Genomic DNA, 16407 nt, shown 5'->3' on the forward strand with positions numbered 1-16407 from the left:
CTCATGAATTCTGCTTCTTTGGTACTTTTGAACTGTTTTCTTTTGGATGACTGTAATAACTCTGGATATTACTACACCTTTGGTAGTTTAGTCAAGTTAAAACAGAATCAGAACTGCAAATCTGTTCTAAAAGGGTAACAACAGTAATTAAAAGGAAGGCATAGATTCAACCCCCCTTCTCTAAGCCTACCACAACCTTCAATCTTTATTACTTTAATTCTTCTAACACCTATATATACCCTTATACATTGTATAATTCTATCATTCTGAATAATTCTAATAAATACTAATGGATCCTAATATATTTTAACACTAATAATTCATGCCATTCATTTTTGTAAGCATATCCTTAGAGCTAGCCACAAATTACATAAACACCATAGTTAATTAGCCACCACCAAATTCTTTCAATGATACGAATGTTAAGATCAATCATAGACTCTCAATGTTACTAAAAGAAAATTCAGAAGAATGTACAGGCCCTCCAATTATATGGCAAGATAACCAAAAAATAAAAATTCAAGTACACTACTATATATATCTAAAAGGAGACTCAAGTTATCTAAAGAAGGAGGCTGGATTATGATGAATTAACTCAAAAAATTAAGGGATAATTACATGTTATGATTTTTTTTTTTTTTTTTTTTTCTGTATATATTACTACAAAGTGTTGCACAAGTTATTATTTAGTTTCATAGATTTTCCAGAAATGAGAGGGTTGCCAAACCAGCAGCCCAAACATCATTATCTAGAACATGCTCTTGAGGAGAGTGACTTATTCCTCCGCGACACCGCACAAACAGCATCCCAACCTGTTCATAACAATTCTCAGAATAAAGGGTTTATCTGAAAGCAATGGTTAAACAGATAGACAACGAAAATTTGAATCGAAAATGTAAGATACTTCAATATTTTAGTGAGAAAGAAATAGTAACCTTTGTTAAATGAGACATAGCCATTGCATCATGGCCTGCTCCACTCATCAATGTTGGAACTTCATCCTGAATGTCACCCTCCATCCTCTTTAGTGCAGAATATGCTGCGGATTTGAGCTGCGAACTTAGCTCAGAATCACAAATCACAGCACCTGCATCATGCTGCAACCAAAATAGCAAGCGAAGTCATTGATTATAAGAATACGCTTTGATATTAAGGCATGTTCAATTTCTTGCTTTTATTTTCGCCTTTTGACTTCGGAAAATCTTGAACATACATAACACTATCAAAAGGGACTGTAAGTTATTGATTACAAACTATTTTGAAGCTACNGTTCAATATTGCAGGAAACGGAGCGCTTATCGCATATTTGATACATTCTTTTTGATAAATCATAGATAACAGCCTCGCGTCCAAGGTCATCAATTGCTCGAATGTCCACAGTATATGTAACCTGCAAGAAATCAGTATAGTAATCATGAGTATTGAATCTGAAAAACAAGCAGAGAAGGAAGAATAACTGAGATATTCAAGTCTCTTACCTGGCCTGGAATGACATTACTAGCACTCGGCCATGTTGATATCTCTCCAACTGTACAAACAAGTGAACTCGAAAGTGATTTCACCGTAGAATCACTGCAATGACCATCATAAGAAAGGAATTCTTCTGGGTTCTTGCAGAGGTTTTCCATAACTACTATTAATTCAGCAGCAGCAGCCATAGGATCTTGGCGCATGGACATCGGTACAGTCCCGGCATGACCCTGTGATCCTCTAACAGTAACCTGCAAAGTTTGTTATTTCTTACACCAACATATATATAGTGATATACAGCAACTACAAGTAAAACTGACCAACATTAATCTTGTATTACACTCCCTTCGTTCCCTTTTAACTGTCACTGAAAATTTGATCCACTGATCCGAGAACTTACCAAATTTTCACAGATACCAGATAAAAGGTACAGAGAGAGTAATACTCTTCTAGTGAACAGATTTGAGACAAAAATCCAGGCGGAATTCCTTTTGGTTACCTTCAATCTGGTCTGGCCAGCTATGCCTTTTACCACACCAAGTGGAAAACCCTTCTGTTCTAGCACAGGGCCCTGCTCAATGTGAATCTGCAGCATTTAAAAACCAATAAAATTGTAAATTTTTCAGTAGCCATATCTCTGAAACGTTCTACAAAGCTGAAGAGTGCAAATCTTTGTTATATACCTCAACATAGCCCCAAACAGATTTTGGATCATACTTGAGCTGTAACAAACTTTCCTCTGTAATTTCTATAGAATTCTCCTTGAGAACATCTTTTATCATAGCATCCCTGGAAAAGTTTCCACTAGTAAATAAAATGATACTGATTATAAGGAAATTTTAGTATAGCTATAGTCAGAAATTTCCGAAATGATACCTCTTATCAGATATCTCCAATGTTGTAGCAGGTAAAATGCCGGCTATAGCGCCACTACCCAAGAAAGTAGTTTGAAACCTCACTCCTTCTTCATCACAAAATGCAATCACCTGTTAGGACAGGAATAACAGATCATCAAAAAAATAGTCCCGTAGCACAGAAATTTATATGTACATTTATTTCACAATCTCTTTTTTCCAATGCTCATCATTATTATCAAGAAAATAAACCAATGAGAAGAACACAAACTAGCATTATTGTGTTGGACTTAATGTAGTAAACAAATTACGGTTAGTGGAACTACCAAACATAAATCACTTTTACTTTAAAAATCAATTCTATGTTGATAACATAATTTAATCAATCAAAGTCTTATATGATATCAGTAACTTATCTGACCTCAACAGGGCGCTTTAGCTTTTCCAGCTTTCCATTGACTTTCAAAGCCTTTAGTGCAGATATTGCTGATACTATTCCTAGTGATCCATCAAACATGCCAGCATCCACAACAGTATCCTACACAAAATAAGCATCAACAACATTATACATCAGCTTTCAAAGGAAGAGTTCAACTTAATTTGAAATTATTTTAGTGGATATAGATTCCTCACCATGTGAGATCCAATCAATAAGGCCTCGGCATTTGGATTCACACCTTCAACTCGGCCGTGTACATTTCCCATTTGGTCCACCCAACTGGAATAAAGCATAAGCATCAGTGAAGCTCTCAGAAAAGCTATTCAGATTTGAGGAAGTTAGAATGCTAACGTTCTCAAACCAGCGTCCTCCATCCACTCGCGGATAACGTTGATTGCTCTCATAGATGCAGGACTCAAGAATGTTCTCTCCAGATAGCCATTACCATCACTCACCTGTTCATCCAACAATAACATTAGATATTCAAGAATAAGCCATTTCACAGTATCCCTTTTATCTGTCATTGTCACCATCACTGTTTAGACATTGTTAGATAAATTATAAATATATCTTGTGGCAATTACAGATAAAAGAGAAGAGAAAAAAGTAATTAATTTTGCAGGTCAAGATAGATCTCAAATTCATTGTAGTGCATGACAAAACAAAACCCCTTTTATTTAGATTGTGGAATGCGGCAGGTTTATGACAATGTTATACTTTGATGTAGATAGAAATTGAAGTTAGCATGGTTAGCCTCTTGCTGAAACCATGGTTTTGGAGTTCCAAACAGACATCCAAACATGTTTATTAGTCCACAAAGATATATGCAGACTCCAGTGATTGTAAGTAGTTATCCAATGATGCATTTTATTGCATGGCTTTTGGACTGAAGCATTGCAGTGAAGAACAGATACTCACCTCTTGCATTATAAGTTGAGTAGAAAATTTTCATGGAAAATTATGAGAGAGAATTATGTACCTTTCCAAGCTGATAGAGTCTCCCCACTGCCTCATCTCGTAGAATCTGTGGAAACAAATCACCTTGTTTTTCTAAATCTCCAGTTTCATTACCTAATAATCATTTCAAGTAAAAGTATACTTAGCATGTCCAAGCAGTTCACAGCCATAACGGGGAGAAAAAAGAACAAAGAAACACAATTTTGTGCTTCCTGTTTAATTTTCTCCTCTTTTGAATAAAAAATAAAAGATGGTTCTGAACAACAAATATCCGGAATCTTCTAGAACTAGCTTTTGTCTTTTTGGTTTCTCATGGCATCTCTTAGCCTAACCGGTCGAAGACTAATTCGTCGCAGATCTAAGTTACACTTAAGGGTCCCCAATGGATTACTCCATACACAAGGTGGATTCGAACACCCTAAGCTTACTTAATTGGACAAGTGACCGCTCGAACAACCCAAGTCGGTTCTGTGGTTGAAGCTCTTAACATTACCAACACTGGTTGTGATAATATGTTAGTTGGATTGCTGATTACTCATATACAGACTAGAGTGACTCATGTTCTTCAATTTCTTTGATCTTCCCCTCCTCTCTTCACACACACATAATAATAATAATAATAATAATAATAATAATAACTCAACCGTGAAACAACGCTGAGGTGGCGTTTATTCCGGTTTATGCTTTATGCTTTGCTCGCTTTGCTCTCATACTCTCACGTTAATTACATCGGAATCTGAGACCGAAAAAAGAGATCTTGTTCTACCTTCTAACTTCTAACACTTTCGCGAAAAGAAGAAAAAAATTACTTGGATCTTAAAAAGGTGTCTTTTCATCCAAGAACCAAAACTTCACCATCTCTTTATGTTTTCATTTATTCATTCGTGTTAATGAATTATAGAAAAATGAAAAAATAAACAAGGGAAGGAATAATAATATTTACCAGAAAACGTTGAAGCGCATGCAGGAGGAGGAGCTGACAAGAGAAAGAAGAAGAAGAAACAAGAGTGAAGAAAAGCGAACGTGAACGCGTGATGTTGATGGTGGTGGTGGTTAGGCTTGAAACATTTATGAAAGGAAGCAGTGGTGGAAGAACTCATAGTGATAATAAGTATATGGTAGTGGTGGCTTTTGGCTTCTGGAGAGGATTATCGTTCCCTTTGAGTTTTTGTTTCTTGGGTGGACCAAATAAAAGAAAAGAAGATGCAAAAGCAAAGCTTGATTGAGAGAAAGAGGAACTTGTGAATCTGAATAAGCAAAGGGAATAATAATGGATCCGGAATCTTGTGGTGATTACCGATTAATTGGTGGCGGCTATAAAAACAGAAACCCGTGACATGCACGAGCGGGACGAGTGCCCTCTCTTTTCACTGCGTCTGTGGACCCTACACAAGTGGCGCTGCTGCATTTTCCCTCATGTTTCTTTCTTTCTACCCCCAACTCTAGTACATATATATAACTACTTGCAATCTTGCATACAGTTTTAGTTCAACCTGGGTGTGTGTGGTGATAAAAAAGAGAAGAAAACCCTACATTCTATGTATCGCAATTATTTTGCATTATTATCATGGCAAGGCAAATCAAGGAGTAGGGAATAGTGATACATAGATAGTTCGCTGTGTTTCTATCATACAAGTGTTGCCTAAGTTACGTGCGCTATCCTTCTCCTCATTTCTTTATATCTATCCCAAACTCTTTTTGATTGGTCTAATTTCAATAATGTTAATGAAAAGTTATATCTTTAATTAAAAAAGAACGGAAAAGCTCTGCATACAAGCCCTAATGGCTTGTATGCCATACAAGTTCATTAAACAATAAGATCAAAATACGCGCTGCTTCAGGTACGTTGATTACACGCGCTATATAATATCGCGCGTATATCTAACTACCAGATTTAAAATATTTCTTTCCCTTTTCGTTTTCGTTATTTTGAGATTTCGTTCAAAAAGAAATATTATTACTCCCACGACACATACTATTTTAGTTAACTATTTGTCTTACATCTATTTTTCTTTCTTAATTTTTTTTGTTTTATTATCTTACATTATTTATTAGAAAATTACTATTCTTTTGTTCTAAAAATATTCCACAATTTCAAAATAATTGTCAATTTAAAATACATCAGTTTGTCCAATTTTTTCCCCCACATCATAGGATTGCATTTCATTGCTTCAGTCGTTTAAAAAGAATCATCGTCAATTAATCTTTTATACTACTTATACAAATATAATTACTATATGTACATAAGAAACAAACAAAAAAGAAGATCCACGAATATAACTTCAATTATAAGATTATTACTATTATAAGCTAATTTCATGAAAATATTTGGTGAGGGGAAAATAAATAAATATTAACCTTTTATTATTTTCCCCTTACATAAAAAACTGTAATTGTCTATTAAATTACTATTTTCATATAGTATACATACATGTTTTGGTTAAGACAAATAGTTAACTAAAATATTATTATACTCTCCCTACGTATAAATCGTTGGTATATTTTTGGTTTCATACTTCAATGGTCATTATGCTGTAAATAATCATGGTGAATGAAATAGTTTTAAATTTCTTTACTAAAAAGCATGAAACAAAAAGATTTAATTTTCAACGATTTATTCTTATTGTTTCCTCATAAATTGTGGTACTAGCATATATAGATTTTATATTTTTCTGTAAAACTTATAGATATAATATTTATCATGTAATAAATTAGTTAGTTTAGTTTCAATTTGTTTAAAGTAGTTGAAAGTTAATTAATTTTATTAGAGTGCTACTAACAAATTCTCCTCTAAAATGCTCACTCTACCCTAAAGATAACAAAATCTCTAATACTAGTTATTTTATTCTCATTTTTTATGAATCTATTTTTTTTTTTATACAATTCTCTCTTCTAACATGATATCAGAAGATATAATATTCATGTTTTCGTAATCTTCATTTTTTTTCTAGTACAATTTTCCCATCCTCCAGTTTTTTCTCTTATTATGAATTCAAACAATAGAATTTGATGAGAGCTTACTTGCTTCACATTGTTGCTTTACTCTTTTCCATTAACAGCAAGAAGTTTCGATCAGCGAAATCCAAAAAGAAATTCTAAATCTTCTTTAACCTTTCCAAGATTCATCGATCCTCATCAATGGTTGATCCGTTTGCACTTTTAACAACAGATCAACTGGCCTGATCTTGATAACTCAGTAGCTCACTAAGAAAAATTACTATTCATAGAGTCGAGCCATGAAAAAGGTACTCAATGCAAAGAAAAAGCTAGGATTCATCAATGGTACAATTCCACGACTTTACCCGTAGTAGATATCGAACAATTCGAGAATTGGCAGTGTAGAAATGACATTGTAAGTACTTGGATTCTCAATTCAGTTTCCAAAAAAAATTACAACTTCACTTGTATATGCCGATTTCGTAGAAAAATTGTGGAACGATATTAAAGATAGATTTGAGCATGGTAATGGGCCTCGAATATTTGAACTCAAGAGAGAACTCATGAATCTGAAATAAGGTGCCATGATTGATTCCCAATACTTTACAAGAATCAAAGTGTTATGGGAAGAACTTGGTTCATATTGTCCAGTGTAGTGCAATTGTGGCGATGCACGCCTAATACAAGATTTATTTCGATCAGAATATGTACATTGTTTTCTCATGGGATTTGATGAACTTTTCTCCCAAGTCTTTCTTATGGAACCTCTGCCAGTCATAAACAAGGTATTCTCCCTTGTGTGGTACAAGGGGAGAAGTCCTGATCCATTGGTATTAACACACCCCTAAATCAGATTGCTGTTTTGGCCAAGAGTTAACCTCAACAACAACAATTCCATGATAAAGGTAGAGGACAACAGAGAAGAGACAAGCAAATGCATTCTCATTGTGGTCTTTTTGGTCATGCAATAGAGAAATGTTATAAAATTCATGAGTTTCCTCCCAGATATGGAAGAGGTCGTGGCACAAAAGCTTCAATTCACTATGTAGCATCGATCTTAGAAGCAAGTTTCTCATTGAATCTAGATCAAAATAAGATACAGTAGCTCATTGCTTTACTTAGCAGCCACAAAATTCAAGATTCACCTTTAATAAAGTTTATTTAAGTAACCACACCTGCAGGTATAATCCTCAACTCATCACTATCAAGAACTCAAATGCCTAAAAATTATTGGATACTAAATAGTGGAGCAACGATCCACATTGCTTGTGATATCAATCTGTTTTCAAACATTCATACCTCTAACCAATATTCAGTAATACTCCCAAATGGTATAGAGTTCAAAGTCAAATTTAATACATAGTTTTAGTCATCATTAGTCCTGAAATCACACTACAAAATGTGTTCATTATGTCCCAGAATTTCATGTCAATTTGCTGTCAGTTTCTTTCTTTTTATGCAACATACCAATTACAATCACAATTGGGCACAAATTTTTTCATATTCAGAATTACAGGTCATCGAAGAATATTGGGAATGGTATGTTAAGAAATGGACTCTACATGTACTTTTTTTATCTTTGGCACTTTCGTCTTGGTCATGCATCTAATAAAATTTTACAAACTTTGTCTTTACCAAATAAACTATCTTTTAATTCTGATTCTGATTATTCAATTTGCCCCTTATGAGAGACCAGCTTATGAGAGGCTCAAAGTCTTTGGTTGTCTTGCCTATGCAGCCACAAACTCTGGTGGAAGACCAAAATTTGATGCAAGAGCTGATCCTTATGTCTTCATTAGTTATCCGCTCGGGTACAAAGGATATAGATTGTACAACTTAAAATCAAAGCATCTAATCATTTCAAGAGATATGACATTTCATGAGTCCATCTTTTCCTTCACCAACTCAATAAACTCACGATTACATATTGACCTGTTCAATAATACTGTCCTTCCAAGAGCCACAGAAGACTACCATCCCAACACTCTATAATCTTCAACAACACCCACACCCACAACCACCAACCTCATTGTCCCAAACAATTTAGACCCTTCAAACCTTTCTCATAACGAAGTCACTGCACCCTCAGAGCCACAAGACACCTAACACCTTCAAAAATCAACAAGAAATCATCAAATATCAACCTACTTGAGAGACCATGTGCACCACAACCCCTTATCCTATCTCAAACCATATTAAAACCCACAGATTCAACAATTCTTATCACAACATCATTGCACATGTCACTAAAATTCCTAAACCAAAATTTTTTTACCAAGCCATTAGACATGAAGAATGGAAACAGGCTATGGATGAAGAGCTCAAAGCCTTAGAAGAAAATCATACTTGGCAATTAGTTTTTCTAACACACAATAAACACTCACTTGGGTGCAAATAGGTATATAAATCCAACCTTAAAGTTGATGACACTCTAGATAGATACAAAGTTCGCTTGGTTACCAAAGGGTACACACAACAAGCTAGGATTGATTTCAAAGACACATTCAACCCAATTGCAAAGATTTTCATAGTGAGAATACTATTAAGCATACCAGTGGCTAAGAACTAGAACCTTTTGCAATTGGATATTAAAAATGCATTTAGAAACATTAAACTTTTCGAAGAGGTGTATATGGAAGTCCTACTTGGACATTTTCAGAGAATTCAATTATTAGTATGCAAGTTAACCAAATCCTTATATTGCTTAAGATAAGTCTCACGTCAGTGAATAAGTTTTGTGCAACATTGGTTCATCATGGATTCAAACAGTACAAAAGCGACTATTTCTTATTTACTTTTGGTGAAGCAGCCACAGTTACATTCTTCTTAGTTTATGTGGATGACATCATCATTACTGGACCAGACAGTACCGTGATCAAGAAGGTTGAAGATACACTCAGCAAAATTTTCAAGCTTAAGGTTATTAAGGATCTAAAGTTCTTTCTTGGCCTAGAACTTGCAAAATCTAGCAAAGGCATATTCCTCTCCCAACATAAATACACATTATCCTTGCTTGAAGACATGTATTTTTTGGGTTATAAGTCCGCTTCATCTCCAATGGATGCTAATTCTAAGCTAGTGCCTTAGAAGGGAAGATATTAGCCGATCCCTTTACTTATTGCAAACTTATAAAAAGGCTAATATAACTCACAATATCCAAATTGGACATCACTTTTGTAGTCACAAAATTAGTTCAATTCATGGTTGATCCTTATGTATGCCTTATATAAATGTTGTTCACCAAATTTTTCACGACTTTAAAGTAGCCCTTGGCCAAGGTATCTTATTCTCAGCTACAAATAAATTCAATCTCTCAGTCTATGCTGATGCAGACTGGAGAAGTTGCCTAAACACAAAGAGATCAACTACTCGATATTGTGCTTTTTTCGGAGATTCACTGATCTCATGAAAAAACAACAAGAAGATGGTGGTATATATCAAGAAGCTCTATTAAAGCAGAGTATAGAGCAATTGCAAATGCAACCTGTGAAATTGTGTGGTTGATTGGGTTTTTCACTTTTTTTGACATTCACATTAATTCAGTTATGCTATTCTATGACAACATCTCAGCACTTCACCTAGCTACCAATCCTGCCTTATATGAGCGGTCTAAATACATAGAAATGAACTGCCATTTTATTTGGGAGAAGGTGGAAAGTGGAGTTGTTAAACTAGTACACATCCCCATTAAATATCAATTAGTAGATATCTTCACAAAGGTACATTTCTCTCCTCGATTTCGATTTCTCGTAGCCAAGCTGGGCATATATGACATATATTTTTATTTTTTTCTAAAGATAATAGGTTATATTTTATTAATTATTGAAAAATAAAATACAAAGATGTCTAAAAGCAGGACAACATAATAAAAGGTGGGGATTTTCTAATAACACTACACTGAAGGTATTCATCCAATGGTGCGTGGTCAAAAAACGAAGAAAAATCTTAAAGAAGAAAGAATGATAAATCAAATTGAATGCAACTAAGAGTTTATCTCATGGAAATGACGACCTAAACTAGGAGTTCTTTGGATTTTACGGAGCAACTTGATAGAGCTTGCTAGAATGGCAGACGGCATTGAAGTAGAACCTTCAAAAATCAATTGGTTGCGAGCTTTCCAGCAGTTTCAGTAAATGATGGCAAGCAATTGAGGATTACGGTAAGCATTCTTCAACGGGTTAAGCATCTCTGTTGATGCAGTCCACTATGTCCAAAAGTCGTTAGGACTCTGAGGGGAAGACAGTCACGAAGATAACTCTAAGACCATACATCTTGAATTCTAGAGCAATCGATCAAACAATGAGTGACTGTTTCTATTGCTTCATGACAGTAGGGGCATATTGGTGATATAGATGCGATGCGGCGATGAATCTGAGCAAGCACCGGAAGCCGGCCATGGAGAGCTTTCTAGATAAATAGCTTAATTTTATGAGGCAAGTTCAACTTCCAAAGATCAATCCACGGCTTTTTCTGTTGCATATAATTAGGGCAAAGCTCCAGAGGTAGATGGTAAAATAAATAGCCAATTCTGTAACCTGAAGCTGTATCATATTGCTTGGATTTGTTCAAATCCCATTGCAATTTGTCCCTACTCTGCTGAATTTTAACTGACAAAATCCTGTTTGTAATGTCTTGGGGAAATAATTCTTGAATGAAATTTTGATTCCAATTCCTATCTTCAGTAATTAGATCTTTAACTCTTGGAACTAACTCAGAAATAGCCTGTCTATTTGGCATGTCAGAAATCATTAAAGGATACGGAGGAGGTAGCCAAGGATCCTCAAAGGTTTGGATATTCTCTCCAGTACCCACAGCCCAATTAAGACCTTTTTCAACAATCTTTCGGCCTTCCAGTATACTCTTCCATCCCCAAGAAGGTAAGACTCCAATTTCTGCCGTTATAGCATTACCATTGCTAAAGTATTTACCTCTTAGGATTTTGGATAATAGGGAAGTAGGCTGTGTTACGAGTCACCAAAACTGTTTGCCTAAAAGCGCCAGATTTTGGATTATGAGATCTTTAAATCCAAGGTCTCCTTCTCTTCATGGGAGAGTCATAGTGTCCCATCTAATCCAAGTCATCCACCTTTCAGAACCTTTTTGTCCCCACCAGAACTGAGAAAGTAGAGAGTGAATTTCTGAAATTAAACCATCAGGCAACTTGAAGCAAGACAATGTATAAATAGGAATAGCTTATCCCACTGCCTTAAGCAATACGTGTCTACCACCTGACGATAGAAGATTGCGCTTTCACGCTTGGATTTTTTTCCGAACCTTTTCTTTGATCATACTAAAAGAAGCCTTTTTTCGATTTAGAGACTGCAAACGAAAAACCAAGGTATTTATCCTGAGTCCAATAGGATTAATATTCATAGAGTTAGCCAGAAGTGTATGAGTAGTGGAGGGAGTGTTGTGGCTAAAGAATACAACAGATTTATTAAGATTTACCCTTTGGCTATTGATGCTTTCATAAGAATTCAATAAATGCAGGATATTTGAACATGCTTCAGGATTAGCCTTACAGAATAAGATGGAATCATCAGCAAAGAGGAGGTGGTTGACCTTGGGACATCGCCTATGTATCTAAAGACCCTGAATTAGTCTGTTTTGTTCTACCTTGTGTAGCAAGAAGGAGAGACCTTCTGTACAGAAAAGAAAAAGATAGGGAGATAGAGGATCTCCTTGTCGAATACCTCTATTTGGTTTGAAGAAACCATAGGGTTGTCCTTCCACAATAACAGAATAAGAAACAGTTGTCACTAATTCTCGAATCCACATGATCCACCGAGAGTCAAAACCAAACTTTTCCAATATAAACCAAAGAAAGTGCCATTCCACCTTATCATATGCCTTACTCAAATCTAATTTTAGTGCCATTTCATTTTCGAGTCCCCTTTTTTTGTTCTTCAAGTAATGCATACACTCGTGAGCAATTAGGATATTATCAGAGATTAATCTGCCTTTAATAAAAGCACTCTGTGTAGGGCTAATTAGTCTATTCATCTTACCCTGAAGTCTATGCACAAATACTTTAGAGATAATCTTGTAAAAGACTGAGGATAGGCTTATTAGTCTTACCTGAGTCATATCTTTAGCATCAGAAATCTTGGGAATAAGACAAATCTGAGTGTGGTTAAAACCCTTCAAAATTCTGCCCCCTGAAAAGAAGCTCTTAACTGTTCGAAACACATCACCACTAAGTATGTTCCAGAAGCTTTGAAAAAATTTTGCTGTCATACCATCATCTCCTGGAGCACTTTAAGGGTGAATGCTAAATGTTGCACGTTTCACTTCCTCCATAGTCACTGGTCTTTAAAGCCTACGGTTCATGTGAGCTGTAACCTTAGGTTCAAAATCAGTAAACAAAGGTTCAGGGTTCTCATGACAAGTGGAGGAAAAGATGTCCTTGAAATAAGATTCAGCCACAGAAGCAATACCAGCATTTGAAATAGCCACTTCACCATCACTACCAGTTAGTTGTCAAATTTTATTCCTTTGGGTTCGATTTCTAAATTTCTGATGGAAGAAAGCTGTATTCTGATCACCGGATTTGAGCCATTTGATTCTAGACTTATCTTTCCAATAAGATTCCTCATTTTGCAATGCTTTTTCAAGTTTGTCCTCTATTTCTGAAATGATGTCGCCTCCATGAATTCCTGCTAAACGAAGTTCCTCTAATTCAGACTATAGTAAATCAATCTCCACCTTCGAATTAGATCTGTGATCTTGCTACCATCTGACAATCTTATGCCGACAACGCTTTATTTTTTGAGCTAGGATATATATTGTTGAACCATCAATCTGTTCATGCCAAACCTCTCTAACAATCTGCCTTATTTCATCATTGGAACACCATCTTTCTTGGAATTTGAATCGGCGTTTAGATCTCTCAGTTCTCGGATTAGAGTCTAAGAGAAGAGGGGAGTGATCCGACCCTAATTCTGACAGTCTAAGAACCATTGCATCAGGATAAAGTTGCTGCCAATCAACTCCTACCAAGAATCGGTCTAGTCTTTCCTGTATCAACTCATCACCCCTCCGTCAAGTGAATGGTCTTCCAACCATACCAATATCAAGCAGGGAATTATCATCAATAAAACTATTAAAGGTTTCAACAGAAGAAGAAGATTTAGCACCCCCACATGCTTTCTCCAATTGATTAGAAATGGCATTAAAATCACCCATTAACACAACCTTACCATCGAATTGTTGGGTGACTAAAGTTAATTCAGCAAATTGAGCCATTCTATGTTGATCATTTGAATTGAGATAAACACCTAGAACACCATAGGGATCATTAAAACCAGCTGTCAGAACTGATGCCGCAATGAAGAATCTACCATGCTGTAAAATCTGAATAATGCAACCACCCCTCCATGCCATTGCCAAACCCCTGATAATCCATCCGGATCCACAATAAACCATTCCTTGAAACCACAAGATCTTAGTTTTTCTCCAACTTGTCGAGATTGATTTTTTGTTTCACAGATAAAACCAACCTCGGGGGAGTAGAATTTGCAAATTCCTTTAAGATTGTGGATTGTCAGGGGTCTCCCCAAACCCCGACAATTCCACGAGAGTAGTTTCATATTTCTTTGGGTGCCACTTGCAGGCTGGCACCCTCCACCATCATAGCATCAGAAACAATATCATTGAGACAAATTTTCTGAAAAATATCTTCAGTACCATTACCTCCACTCCTCTGTTTGAAACCTATCACAGATTTGCTGGCAAGTTGTTTCATGTTTGGCTTTTTGTTCTCCTTTTTAAGCTTGGATATGACATTGTTATTGTGTTGGACATTATTCACGGTATAGGATATCTTCAATAAAGCATTAGAAGAAGAATTAGTATCAGTTGCCGTACTTGTGTTTTCTGATTCATCCTAATTTTCTGCTCTAGAATCTGAATTGGCAGTAATTTTTTCATTATTCTATTTTTTCTGATCATCTTGCACACTCATTTTTGAGAAACTATAAAAAAGCCAAGCAGGTGGAGATTTTTTCTTCGATTGAGCTGAAATAGAATCATCCCGAGGTTAGTTAGGATTGAAGGAAGCTCTCTTTTCAGTTAAACGCCTACCGACTTGATTTGCCTTAAGCCATTCACCAACTCTATCTTCCTTGATATTGTTTTGGGCAGAATCATCAATAAAAAATTGATAGTTCTTAGATTCATGCCCCAATTTCGCACAATAAGTAGAAAACACACCTATACGTTCATAGCGTACTCCAATTTCTAGCATTTTCTGATTAGGATCAAGCAATTTCAGTGTATCCCTCATTCTTTTATCACCGTTCAGTTCCACTCTAGCCTTCACTATGCATGTATCTTTGTCTCTAACTTCAAATAGAGCAACATCTTCAATTTTACTAAGCCTTCCACCCAAGTTTTGGCCAACTTCAAGCGTTTTGTATTGTTCAGGCAATCCCCAAAATTGTGCCCATACAGGAAAAGAAGAGATGTGATTATCCTCCATGTTTATTGACTGCTTCCATCTACGAACATGAATAACATAACTCTTGAATAACCAAGGTGAACCCCTCTCAATTCGAGTCACATCAGAGTCATTCTCAAAGAAAAATTGAAACTAATTTCTGGATTTTTTGACTACTCTGAATCCTTCTGGTTTATTCTATATTGCATAGAGAGCTCCTTCCATGGTACCTACGGAAAAGATCCGATCTGAGAAAATTCTTTCGGAAGGCTCCGTGTACAGGTTTGAATTCCTTCAGAAACATCTTCATAAGCTAAAATGATCAAATCATCCTCCTGATCACTATCAATTATATGAGGGTTTTGAGTCTCTGATTTGTTGCTCATGGTGTAGAAAAAATCAGAATTGATATTTAATGATTTCAGAGGGAAATAAGATATATGGAATGAGTAAATTAGAAAACGGAATAAATTAAAAGAGGAATGAATTGAGAGAGAAAAAGAAAATTAGGGAACTAAGTGAGAAAGAAATTAAGAGAAGAAAGTAGAAGATGATGGAAAAGACTTTAACAAAGAAAAGACAAAGAAAGGTGTAACCATGGAGACGGGCGCAGTGAAACCCTAGCAGAGCATAGACGAACTCATGGGACACTAGATGAGGAAGAAAAAACAAAGAAATGTGTAACCACATATATGCTCCACATAAAAGATATTACTATATTATCATATAGATAACATATTTATCATGTAATAAATCAATTAGTTTAGTTTTAGTTAGTTAAAAGTTAGTTAATTCTATTAGAATTTTACTAAGTGACATTTATACAATGTTGATATTTGCAATTTTGCATAGGATTCAAATCTTGTTAAGATTATTTTTAAAAAAATTAATTCAAAAAACTTTTAAGTGCGTGACAAGAATTTTTTGTTGGGTCTGACGGTAGTATTTGGATAGAAGGACTGATACGTCCAATTTTTTTAAATGTCAGGAATTTAAAAGTATTTTTAAATGGTCAAAAACAAAAATATTCACAAAAAAAAAATCAAACACCTATTTATCTTTTACTCTAATTTTTAAATTCAAATTAAAAGGAATTGTAACCTCACACAGGGGCAGATTATTTAGAGGGGTGAGTGCGAGCCATGGCCCTTTAGAAAATTTTGAAACTTTTATATATTATATGATAATGTTTTTAACTTTAAAATTGAGTTATTAATTTAGTGGCTAAGTAGAATATTTTTTAATTTGTTCCACGAGTTCAAATCTCAATTATTACATTTTAAATATTGATAATGTATTATATTTTTTTAGGT

General features: G+C 35.2%; 1 protein-coding gene across 2 annotated transcripts; it reads right to left on the reverse strand.

Annotated features, from left to right (window-relative positions):
• On the reverse strand, positions 388-5168 carry LOC107639104 (allantoate deiminase 2). Of its 2 annotated transcripts, none has more exons than XM_016342525.2 (12): positions 4664-5168; positions 3743-3834; positions 3115-3218; positions 2958-3042; positions 2746-2862; positions 2347-2456; positions 2154-2259; positions 1970-2056; positions 1479-1721; positions 1255-1390; positions 936-1099; positions 388-812 (listed from the first exon to the last, which is right to left on the reverse strand). In XM_016342525.2, exons 1-10 carry the CDS (start codon positions 4818-4820, stop codon positions 1265-1267), a joined length of 1227 nt encoding a protein of 408 aa, XP_016198011.1. In that variant the 5' UTR covers positions 4821-5168; the 3' UTR covers positions 388-812; positions 936-1099; positions 1255-1264. The 2 variants fall into 2 exon arrangements, with proteins under 2 accessions (XP_016198011.1, XP_016198012.1); XM_016342526.2 differs by having other exon boundaries at positions 3743-3787; positions 4664-5161.

This window comes from Arachis ipaensis, chromosome B04, assembly GCF_000816755.2.
Source record: "Arachis ipaensis cultivar K30076 chromosome B04, Araip1.1, whole genome shotgun sequence".
Taxonomy (NCBI): Eukaryota; Viridiplantae; Streptophyta; class Magnoliopsida; order Fabales; family Fabaceae; genus Arachis; species Arachis ipaensis.